The 12304-nt window shown below is 57.5% G+C and overlaps 1 protein-coding gene across 3 annotated transcripts in view; it reads right to left on the bottom strand.

Annotated features, from left to right (window-relative positions):
* Positions 1-1697: 1697 nt before the first annotated feature.
* The window catches only part of PCDH1 (protocadherin 1), a 55768-nt gene continuing 45161 nt past the window's right edge, over positions 1698-12304 (bottom strand). For 2 of the 3 annotated variants that reach the window (XM_027900565.1, XM_027900564.1), the window contains exon 5: positions 1698-2614. In XM_027900565.1, the coding sequence (XP_027756366.1) occupies positions 2229-2614 (386 nt within the window). In that variant the 3' untranslated portion in view covers positions 1698-2228. Of the gene's footprint in view, positions 2615-4485; positions 4529-12304 lie in introns of all 3 variants that reach the window. The other variant, XM_027900567.1, reaches the window with a different exon arrangement.

The raw sequence follows: 12304 nt of genomic DNA, 5'->3' as shown, positions 1-12304 counted from the left end.
AGCCAGACCAGGGGAACGTGGGCCCCGCCGGGCGGCCACCGCGGGCAAGGGGAGAGCAGGGATGCCCGGACGGGCGGGCTGGTCCACCGGGAGCATCGCGCCCGACGGGAGGGACGCCCGGCCGGTGGGCGGGAGCAGCAGGAGGCCGGGAGGAGGGTCCTGCCTCCTCTGGGGGGCACCCCGCGTGCCGGGGCCGCGGGCGGTGTGTGGCACGGTGCCGCCCGGGGAAGGCAGGGCTGGGGGACGAGGGAACGGGGGCGAACAGGCGCCTTCTGCCGCCCTTCCTTTTGTCACCCGGGCTCGGCTTTCACCGTGTCCCCTAAGGCCACCGGGAGCCGCACCCGCGAGCTGGCCGCGTCCTGCCACCGCGGAGGGAGAGGAGCTGCTCAGAGAAGGATGCTGGAGGGAGGGAGGAGGCTGGGCAGGGGGGCCCCGGCGCGCTGCACCCCGACAGGCACTACAGCTATGGCAGGGCAGTCCCTGACCCGCAGCCCCCGGGGTGTCCCTGTGCCGGCGGAGCCCCGCGGTGATGGACTGCGTGGTCCGAGGATGAGCCACCACGGGGAGGACCATCCTGCAGTTACTGCTGGGCCCGCTCCCTAAGGAAGATGCCAGAGATGAAGACGCGCGAGTACGGGAAGAACTATGGTGCAGCACAGCCCCTCCCCGCGTCCCGGCGGGGGAGGGCCGGGAACGGCTACCCAGGAATGAGGCGCGGGTAGCCCGGACCCCTCCTGCCAGGGGTGCACGTGGAGCCCCCAAAAACAGTACCGTGCCCCAGCTCCCAAGGGAGCAGAGAGAGTGCCCAGGCGCCTCCTCTGGGATGTCCCTTGAGGGACAGAGGGTCCTCTCCCCGCTGCCCACGCAGCGTTGCCCTGGCTGGGTACCCTGCAAGGGAGTTGAGGATTCCAGGGCAGCAGGGACCTGCCGGGGAGATCGGTGGACCTTTGACAATGGAAGAGAAAGTTGGACCCCGTGAGAGTGGCCCTGTGGCCTAAGGGCAGCGGGAGTCCAGTGGGCAGGGGCTCGGTGGCCCCCGGTGTGACCCTGAGACAAAGCTCCTCCTCACAAAGGCAATGGTGGCTTTACAGGCGGATGGGACGGAGGTCCAGGGCATGGCACAGCCACCTCATGGGCATTCCCTGCCCCGAGGAGGCACGAGGCGATGGGCTGAGACACCACAGCCGGCAATGACCTCCCTGCCAGCAGAGTGGGACTGAGGGCTTCTCCGGACCCAGCCGGTCCCTGCACTGGGATATCCCCTCCCTGGACCCAGCCGGTCCCTTCACTGGGGGAGGTCCCTCCCCATCCCTCCTCCACCTGCCAGGCGCCTGGCCACCACCAGGGAACCCCCCACCCCTCAAAAGCAGACCCCACCTATGGCACCGGGCAGTCCCTAGGGACCCTGCAGCTTGTGGGCACAGTGACAACGCTCAGAAAGAGATCCAGGCTGAAAAATAGCAAAGTCCCTACAGTCCGGCAGGGATGCTGCCCCTCTCCTCCAGCTCCCCAGCTGTTGTTTCAGGGACTGGTCACATCTCTATTTACAATATAGAACATGAGTGCGGGCTGGACGCTGCGCTCCCAGGGGCTCTTCCACGCAGCAAACCATTCCAAGCTGGAACTTGCTCCCTGTGGTTTGTTTTTCTTTTTCCTTTTTTTTTTTTTTTTTTTTTTGTTGTTTTTCCTCTTTTTTGTGTGTGTGTTTTGTTTGTTTGTTTGTTTAAACGTCTTTTTTTGTTTCAAGGACAAGAAAAAGTTTTGATCAGGCAGGACTTGAATGTCATTCCTAAGATTCGTATTTACAGGAGTCTACAGCAAAGAGACAGGCAGCTCGCTCCCCGTGTGCGGGGACACCCCTCGTCCTATGCCCCAGGAACTCCACCAGCTCTGCGTGGACCTTTGGTAACTAAGCCCTTCTCCCCAGCCGTGCCCTCCGCACCAGGAGCCTGCCCAGCCCTCCCTGGCGACGCAGCAGTTCGGAGACATGCACCCGCAAGTGCTCGGGAATCGGGTTTCAGATGCTTTTCAGCCTTCCCACCCACCCCCAGCCCCAGGAAACAGCGGGTTAAAAAGGCGCTGCTCTCATCCCTGCCTCGCCCCGCCCTGCTCTCCGCAGAGCCCACTGCCTGGAGGAGCGGCCGGAGCCATAAAGCATTGAAGGTTTAAACGTTCCTCTGGACACTGGCCTCAGAAGCGCGGCTGCTCCCTGCCCCTCACGCCCAGCCTCACAGGTAGATCTCCCTCTTGGTGGTCTGGGCCGAGGGGGTGGTGGCTGGCTGGAAGTCCGAGGTCTGGGTGAGAGGAATTTCCTCCATGGGAGAGTCCTTGCAGGGCTCATGGCTACTATTGGAGAAGGCACTGTACGTGGGGAGCAGGCGGAGGTTGGCCATTTTGGTGCTGCGCTCTTCTGAGAGTCTGGGGCTGCCATTCCCGACTTGCTCTTGACTCCCTCTGTCTTGGTAAGGCACAAAAGTGGAGAGTTTGAGGGCGTTCTTGGGCCTGCGGCTGGGGGAGGACTGGCCGGGCATCCAGCAGGTGTCGGAGTGGCCGAACTCTGTGCACTCCCGGGTGCAGGTCCCAGTCATGGCTACATCGGGCAGAGGCCGGAGATCTGCGGGGAAGGAAGGGAGAGCATCGTTACACACCCGGGTGCCACCAGCTCAGGATGCCAGGACAGAGCACAGGGACGAGCAGAAGAGATCGGGTGTCTCCGTCCTACCCTCACCCTCCAGCAGTGGGAGGGAACAGCTGGACCGGCAGCCACCCACAGAGCTGGACCCACAGACACCCGGGGAGCAAAGCAGAGCTGGGAGGGGAACCCAAGGCTCCCATCTGAGGTTCCAGCTTCCCCTGGACAAAGGATCACCCTGCACAGGTCCATGCAGAGAAATGAGGGGCAGAGCACAAGGCAGAGCTCACTAAGCCCACCCCTTTGGAGACAAGGATGGCACAGGAAGTGCTCCACAGCCTGGATCTGCACAGCAAGGGACACGCTGCCACCAGACCTGTGATCCCACAGCTGTGGGCACCACCTGGACCCTGCAAGGCTCCAGGAACTCCCTTGGTCCAGCACCTTTGGGCACCGCCAATGGCTTCACTGTGCAGAGATGGAACTGCCCTAAACACAGCCCAGCTCTTCACCACCCTAAGGCACAACCGTGTTTCCTGAGCAGGATCCTTGGGCAGCCATGTCCTGCTCACATCAGTCATGCCAGGCCATCTGCCAGCCTCCCCAGGCACCCATCAGCAGGAGCCGCAAGCTCAGCCAGAAGTCCTGAGGCATCTTCTGGTCTCCTGCGGAGCCTGAAATCCTTGAGCACAGCAAAGCACACGTAGGCAAACCCATGCCCACCTCCAGAGAGGCTGGACATGCTGTGACAACCTGTTCCCAAGCCTCTCTGTGCATCAAGCACCTGCCCCTGGAGGAGCCTGGTATGTGAGGGCACCAATAGCTCCCTGCTCCTGGCACACACGGGACACTGACCACAAGTTACACCACTTCATGATCTGGTGTCCTCACATACCAGCCACCTCCTCCCCCAGGCACTACAAGGTCTTCTCGAGCCTTGGCCATGTGCCCTTGACACAAAGAGTACCTGTCACAAGTTTTCAGAAGCCAAAACTAGGCATTTCCATGTAGAAGTGTGTCCCTCCAAGATCCATCCCAGACAAAAGCCATTCCTTGGCTTCTTCCCCAGTTTGGGACACAACACAGTGCCCTGCTGCTGCCTGGGACACATCACTGCTACCACAAGCATCTGCGGGCAGATCAAGCCTGGTGCTGATGCTGGAGTGAAAGGGGGGGCTGTTCATGACATTGAGACTTGCAGATGTCCCTTGTGGTTCCCAGAAGTCTTCTCCCTCTCTCCACCCAGGAGCTCACTACCTCACTGATAAAGACTGATAGAGGGAGCTGCTGAGGAGCTCTGGGACCTGAGGCATACAGGGCATCCCCCTTCCCACCAGACACACACACTGGTACACACAGTTCCCTTCTCCAAAAAAAAGACAGACCCACTGGCACTGCCTCAGCCCTGGGAAGAAGGAAACCAGAGCACCATGCTGGGGGTTCTGCCTTCGTCAACACTCCCTCCCGCCTCCAGTTCGGGACTCTCAGACACAGATGTCCCCATGTCACCCTGGCACAGCTTTCACACACAGGCAGCCCCGGAATTCAGGGAAGGACTCTGCAGGAGAAGGCTCCACACAATGCTGGGAATGCTTGACAAGGGTTAAAAGTGACAAGGGAACAGAAGAAGGGGCAAAGTTACCAGCAAACCAGTGTGTGAGCACATCTTGCCCTAAAACAGGCCCCAGCGACTTCATCCCAAATTCTCAGCTCCTCTGGGGACTGAGGCACCCCAGATTTTTGCCCTGGTTCCTGCAGAGGCTCTGGCCCCCGTGCTGGGAGCCGCCTCCTGTAGCCCATTCCCTGGCACCCACGGAAGCTGTGATATCCTGGCAGAAGCCATACGGACATACCTCAGCGCAGACCCCCTTCACAGCCTGCTCCGCTCAGGGGACTCTAATGAGGAGCAGAAAAAGGACGAGAGGGTCACATCAGTGCATAGCTCCCACCTCCACACCCCCCACAGGATCCTCCTGGACCCTGACCCTGTGCCAGCCCGACTCCCGGAGCATCCCCCTGGTCCCCACTGCCTTCAGGAGTCCCTTGGCCTCTCCTGGCCCTGCTCCAGCCTCCCTGAGGCTGCTTGGCCATCACTGCTCATCACTCACTAGTTTCTCCAGCCTTATCCTAAGCCTTCCTGGAGTCCACTGGCCTCACACATGATCCTGAGGTAGAGCTTGAAGCCACCTGGCTTGTGGCACCCCAAGTACAGGTGTGCAGAGGGGCTGTGCATTCCACCACAACACACACTCGGACACAGCCCCGTGGGACGTGCCAACATGCTCACACACCAGCAACAGGACAGTGACCTCGAGCGCAGGGGACAGCCATGCTCACACTGTGGGGACAAAAGCAGGAGCTCAAAGCATCACAGGGGATAAGGCACCAGCACGGGGCAGCACGAGAGCAGAGCTTGGCAGTGCATGTCTTTGGGGTCATCCTCAGGGCTGGCCACAGACCAAGTGTCCTATTTCTCGTGGAGCTGCCTCGTTTCTCTCTCCCAGCTGCAGCTGGAAAGCAAGAGATGAAACCAGAGGCACGACAGCTTGGTTTTTGTCTCTACTCTGTACGAGTCAAAGCAGAGAACAGAGCCTGAGTCCGAGATGATCCATCAGGTCTTCCTCTCAGGACAACACAACGTCTTCGTCAGTTTGAGGTCACTTTACGTTGTCTTCCACTTCTGCCCAAGAGGAAATATCGCCATCTCTCTCACCAACTTTCCTACTAGACATCATTTCTCTCCCAGAAATGCCTTGGGCTCCAAGGGCAGGGAAGGGATGGGTGCCATCCCTTCTTCCTCTGGCAGAAGGTGCTTTGCTGAGCCCACAGAAGGGACTGGCAGGACCAAAATAAAAGCCACCTCTGCAGTGAACAAAGCCTTGGCAATTTCCTCTTGCCAGCGGCAGCTTAGAAATGGCAGGATCAAGCAGGAACGCTGTGTTCAGGGGCTTTTATTCTGGTTTTGCCATTGTCTGTTTCTGGCACTAAAGCTTTTTTCCAGCGTTGTCCCCTTGTTTTCAGTGGGATGTTGGCACTGGAGCTGCTGGAGGGAGTATTATGCACCATGAGCTCTGCTTTGAGAGCCCTGGAACGAGGCAGGGTGTAATTCCTGAATAGCTGTGATTTAGGGCAAACACGACCCTATGGCCTAATTCTCAGCACATGCTGGTGGTTCAGACTCTGATGTGCCACCACACACAAGCAGGAATCTTTCTTTGGTGGAAATTTTGCCCACAGAGTGCTGACCTTGGATGCCCTGTGGGGTGGTGAGGTGCCGACGTCACTGTACAAAGGGTACTCGGGATTTCAGATCCCTTCTCCACCCCAGAAATGCAGTTTTGTGCCTCTGAACCCCTGAAATCTGTCAAAGTTCCCAGGTGATGAAGAGGATGGCCATGCCCTCTCCAGCATCACGGCATCCTGGCTTCTTAAAGTAAAGCTGTGTCCGTGCAGCTGCCATGTTTTCCTGAGCTTTGCTGGCTCCCAGGGCTGGCCCATCCTGTGCTGTCCTCATTCCAAGTCAGAAGGTTGCACTCCCCAGCCAGGAGGGCCGTGTGATTGGCTGGGCATCCTCACAGCCTTCTGGCTCCCCCCTTCCTACAGCATTTGCATTGCTCTGGCACCCATCCGCTTGTCAGGTGCCTCCCGGTGCTCTCCTCAGCACATTCGTAGGGATGAATCCAGGGTAGGAAAAGTGGGATACCTTTGATTTCTGCAGATGGAAAGGGGGCACGGTTGGGGTTTTACATCAGGACGCACCCTGGGCCCTCTCTCTCTGGCTGGAGGAGGGGAGGCCCTCTGGAGCCGTGGCACTGCTCTCGTGGCTGTTCCCATCTCCTGCCATCCAGGGCACCTCTGCTCTTTGTGAAGGAGACCGTGCCAGGCTGGTTCCTCCGGGAAGAGGCATATATTGGTGCTGCTGCTAATTATTTCTCTCTCTCTCTCCTCACCCAGGGCAGGAACACATCCTGTTGCAGCTGTTTGCAAGGGCTCCTCTAGTGACATTATTGCTCTTCAGGGGGGATTTCAGCAGTGCACTGGAGCACTGTGAGGGATGGGCAAAAGCAGGCACTTCCCTCTCCTGCAGGAGCCTTGCAGAGGTTCCCTTGCCCACTCCAAGCCAGGTGGCTTCAAGCAGAGGCTGAGAGACAGCCCTAAGCACATTTTTTATGCCACCATCTGCAACCATCCACAGCCTGCTTTGGTTCTCCCTTGTCTTCAGACACAGGCACTGTCAGGGGGAGCAGGATTGATGCAGAACAGGAGGCCAGACCTTGCAGGGGAGGGAATGTGGTGGAGCAGCTCTGGGAGGGGAGGCAGTGGGGCTGCGACAGAGCAGAGCAAGGCAGAGGATGCAGAGAAGCCTGGAAAGAGGAGGAGGAGGGAAGCACAGCATGCTAGGAGAGACTAGAGAGGTTTGGTGACATGGAGAAATGGGGGATATGAGTGTGGGGAGAGCAGCTCAGAGGCAAAGCAGAATGTTTTCCCAAAGCATTAGATCAGAAAGTCTCACCTTCCCTACCTGGGGAGAACATCAGCCACTAATTTTAACCACTCTACCCCAAAAGCAGAGCCCAAAAGCCCTGTACCTCTGCTACCCTGGCAAGTAGAAGGATGGAGGATGGCCCACAGTGCAAACTGAGGTGCAAGATGTTCCTTTCAAATGTCCAAGGTGTTCCTTTCAAGTGTCCCAGGTGTCCCTTTCAAAGGTCTGTCTTTCAGCCAAGGAAGGATGCTGTGTTTCCAGTAGAGGCAGCTTTGCCACCTCATTTTCCTGCTGTGGGCACCTGGAAACACCCCTTCTCCCACTCTGAGCCCTTGGAGCTCTGCAGACCACGCTGGGCCCACGTGGTCACCCCTATGGTGGTGATCTGCCCTGACATCACACCCCAGCTGCACTGTCCCTCTCTCTGTGCAGTGGGAACAGTCTCCCTGGTACCGCTCTTTCCTACAACTCCCTTCCCACAGCACAGCTCCTGGGAGTGGGCACCATTCCCTGCTCCCCTTCCTGGTGCAGTTCTCCCGTGCCATCGCTCCCTCCAGGCTCCCCAGAATGCTGCTCCCCACAGGCCCCACTGCTGACAGATCCCATTCTCCCATGCCAACATTCCCCACAGGTGCCACTCCCCTGCAGCGCCACTCCCTACAGGTATCCCCCACAGATGCTGTCCCCCACCGAAGGTGCCCCTCTCCCGTGGCGCTGCTCCCCACAGGTGCCATTCCCCCTGCAGCGCCATTCCTGGGGAGCGCCGTTCCCCCACGGCGCTGCCGCCTACAGGTGCTGGTCCCCCATGGTGCCACGTGCTCCAGGTGCCACATTCTGAGCTGCTGCTCCCTCCAGGTATTGCCTCCCCCCGCTGCTGCGTTCCCTGCAGGCACTGCCGCTCCACTGGTGCCATTTCCTCCAGGTGCCATGTTTTACAGCGCTGTTTCCTCCAGATACCACTCCCCTGCAGAGCTGCTTCCTCCAGGCACCACTGCCTCTGGTCTGCTCCCTTCTCACTACACCCTGATGTTGGATAGTGTGTCCCAACATCCCATTTCCTTATACCAGCAGCTCCATTGCTACCCTACCCTACCCTACCCTACCCTACCCTACCCTACCCTACCCTACCCTATCCTATCCTATCCTATCCTATCCTATCCTATCCTATCCTATCCTATCCTATCCTATCCTATCCTATCCTATCCTAATCTTATCCTACCCTACCCTATCTTATCCTATCCCATTGTGCATCCCAACACTGCTGGAATAAATGCCCTGCATTATCCCACCCCTTTATTTACCCCTCTCCATGCCAGACCCAGTAGCCTGGAGGAGCCCCCTGCCACACTGGCAGCAGGAGATGCTCAACAGTCCAGCCCCACCTGGCTCAGCTTGTTGCTCCTTCCCAACACATCTTCCCCTTTCAAGTGCTTTTGGGAGAGGGGAGCTGTGCTGTAGGGGCTGTGGGGCCATGACCTCCTTTGCAAAGCTCAGACACTCCTCATTTGGCCCCTCCAGATCCTCGTGTCCCTCTTTAACAGCTTTAAGTCTATCTGACATTGCGTCCCTCCAAACTGCCCCAGTACTGAGGTGAGGCTGCCCCAGGGCAGAGCAGAGTGGGACAATCCCCTCCCTGGCCCGGCCAGCGATACCTCAGGACATGGAGGGACAGCCTTTGGACACAGGGTGCCTCCCACAGCTCCTCAGCCCATCTCAGCCTCCAGATTCCCACCTCCCATGTGGATGTGCCCAGAGCTCTCCACCTCCAGAGCAGCACGAGCACAACACCGATTCCACTTTCCAGGCCTTGGGGGAGGCTGCTGGAGCGCTGCCCATTCCCACAGCAATGCTCCAGAGATCGATGAGCACAGAAACACTGGGAGCTGAAAGCACAGGCGGAGAGCTCCCTGCAGTCCACGTCAGCCCCTGTTTCTCCTCGTCTGAGCTCACATCATCCTCCCCACCCAGGCAGACGGTTTGCAGGACCACTCCTAGCACTACAACACCCAGACAGACGGCTTCGGGGACCAATTCTAGCACTACAACACCCAGACAGATGGCTTTCCAAACTTACCACCGTCACTACAGCTCGCAGACAGATGGCTCCTGGTACCAGAGACCGACCTGCCACTGCCCATAAAGGTGGTGACTGCAGCTCCACGCCACACCTACAGCTCTCGGGGCAATAATGAGCAACACTCGCTCTTCCAATAAATACTGGAGCATCCTCGGGCTGGTGCCAGCACGCAGATGGATCTCTCCTCAGCACTGAAGTCGTGAGATGTAACACACAGAGCCATCTCCCCCAGACCTTACAGCACTGAGCATCTCTCCCGTCTTGCTAAACAATAGTAGCTACAGAGCAGCACAGACAGCTCGCTCTGAAGTTAATGGCCTGTCAGCCCCCAGATGTGCGCACGGATCGAGCCATGGCCTCTGGAGTGCATTACAACACACTCACGAGCTGCAGCTCCGTAGCAAACGACTTCACAGCTCCTGCCAAGGGTATCCCAGCAGAACCAGCACGTAATGAATGTGGACAGATGCACCCACCAGCCTCAGCAGCACTGGCACAGGTAGTGCTGGAGCACTTTGTCAGCAGCAAGGGCCTGAGCCCGGGCTCCCAGGGGACATGTTCTTCCCGTGGTTGCCGGAGCTGGAGCATCAGGAACCACCTTCCTGCTGCAGTTACACCACAGGCGGCTGTGTGACAGCGGCCACATCACCACAGCAACGGGAGGCAGAGCTCTCAGATGGATGTTTCTGGACACTGACCGTGTCCCTGCAGGGATAAGGAAGGGCTCACAAGGCTCAGCAACACACTGTGGTACCCACAGGACTTCCAAAACCCCCACCTGCCCTCCAGCTTCACTGCAATCCCTGTGATACTCAGCAAAACAAATTTAATCCTCCTATAACAGATTTTGTGCTTGTGGTGCCACTTACATGATCTTCTACCCTGGCACAGTGGGGCTTCAACCTTCACTGGACTATAAAAAGCAGAATTAATACATTAAACTACTGAATAATTATGTTAAGAAGTACCTTAATAGGATTACAGGGTTAAAGGTTAGGAAATGCCAAAATTAGGATTGTCCATACAGTCTTAATTCACTTCATGGAAGCCTGCTTCATGAGGCAGACCAGAGTTACACTCTGGTGGGAAATACTTTCCTAGGGGTCCCTTTGTGCCTCCCACACTTTGTGCCTCCCACAGAGAGGACAAATCACCTGGAGATATAACAGGCTTTTCAGGAAGGAGATGCTTTCTCAGTGAGACTCCCCCCCAGAGGCTGCAGAAATTGGGGAAGGTACAAAGAAAGGGTCAAGAGATCACAGAAAATTGCTCCTCTAAAGGAGGGGCTGGAGGCTAGGGGGGTTGTTTTCCTAATGAGGAAAAACCAGCAATTTCCTTTCCTACCTCCTTTTGGAAGTGAAATATCTGGGCAGATTTAACTGGCACTTTTCAAAATATTTGGTATGTGGCACATGTCCACTAGGAAAAATTGGGTCTTTGCAGTTAAAACTTCCAGCAACTGAAACTGAGATTGGGTGATGAGCATTGCTGGGCAATCTTCTTCACTCACAAATAAAACAAAGAAAACCAGCTCCTAAATGAACTCCTTATATCCAAACACTCTGGTCAACCAAGAACTTGTCATGACAGCAACAGACAGAAAGGTTACTGCAAACCAAAGTGTGCAGTAACCAAACCATCTCCCCTCCTCACTGCAGCATGCAGCCCAGGCGAGTAACAACTCCTGTGGTACCTTTAGAAGCACACAAAGGTCCTGACAAGGAGTCAGTGGAACTGCCCTTCTTCCCCCCCTGCCCGTGGAAAAGGGACAGGTGGGAGCACACAGAGGGCTTTTGAGTCTGTCTTGCAAGGGCTAATGATGGTTATGTAAATACTATCACCAGCACCTGCTCTTCCCGAGGGCTGCCAGCTCATGCATGCCTTGTATGCGCATTCCTGCTGCCCAAATCCCTCCACAATTGCTCCTTCCACATCCCCACCTTGCCTTTGCTGATGGATGCCTCCAGCGCACAGGATTCCTCCCAGTGGGGGTCCCAGCCTGGCTCTGTGGGGATGACCTGTCCCAGTCTCCAGCCAGAGGCTCTCTGGGGACACAGGAATGCCTGTCCCAGGGCTGGCTGGCATGCTCAGGGTGCCAGTATGCTGTCAGCTGATGGGAAGGGGGTGGCCCGAAGGCGCCAGGACACTGGGGAGAGTGTCACCTGTGCCACTGAGAGCTCTGGCCACCCACTGACACAGTGACACGGTGCCACAGCTGAGGAGCCCTCGCCCAGCCCTCCAGCATAATTGACTCTCCAGCTGCATCTGGGTGAGTGACGGGTTGTGCCACCAGCTCCTGGAGAGCTCCTGGTCCGTGTCATTATGGGTTGGTGACATACAGTGCTCCTCTTACCCCATCTGCCCAAGTCCCCCCCTCTCAGAGCATCCCTGAGACACGTGGTGGTTCTGGAGGGGACTGGACATGTGACCCATGGCAGGATTGTGCCCTGCACTCCTGTCTCTGCTCCCGGGGCTGGGGACACTCACCCCACACCCATGGGGTGAGTTAGAGCAGCAAATGCTTCTTACAGAAAGAACCTGGGCACCTAATCCTTCAGCTCTGCCCTGTGCCCGAGCCTGTGAAAGGCTGGGGTCTAATCCTCCCTGACCTCTCCCCCCTGCTCAGGACACAGGGCTCGGGGGGGCACACGGAGGGATCCCCTCCAGCCCACATCTCACACACACTTCCAGGGGAACTGCAGCCCCCCATCCCTCGGGATGGCCACAGCACCCTCCGTGTGCTGCAGGCCACCGCTCCATCCAGCCTCCCTCCAAGGGTTAATCCTCCTCTCTAGAGCTTCTCAAAGCTAATTAGAAAGAGCCTGGGCAAGTGTGGTGGCAGACACCACTGCACTTATCTCCCCACTTCCGGGGCTCTGCCCTTATCATTTAATTAAAGCTGCAGTCGTGCTTCCCTTCCTGGCAGCAGCTAATCACGGAGGGCACTGGAGCTTGAGGCAGCCTCTGCCAGCTCGCCAGGGAAGAAGCAGAAGGGCAGAGAACAGGCCCCAGGAAGGACAATAAAAGGGAGAAGAAAACAAAGAAAGAGTCCCTCTGTGTTGGCAGCCCAGGGACTGGGAGGCCAGAGGGACCCCAGGCTGCCAGCCTT

The sequence above is a fragment of the Empidonax traillii genome, unplaced genomic scaffold (genome assembly GCF_003031625.1).
Source record: "Empidonax traillii isolate 1590-97213 ecotype Southwest subspecies unplaced genomic scaffold, ASM303162v1 scaffold740:size344948, whole genome shotgun sequence".
NCBI lineage: Eukaryota > Metazoa > Chordata > Aves > Passeriformes > Tyrannidae > Empidonax > Empidonax traillii.
The sequence above is the reverse complement of the archived record's forward strand: the minus strand, read 5'-3'. Positions and strand labels throughout refer to the sequence as shown.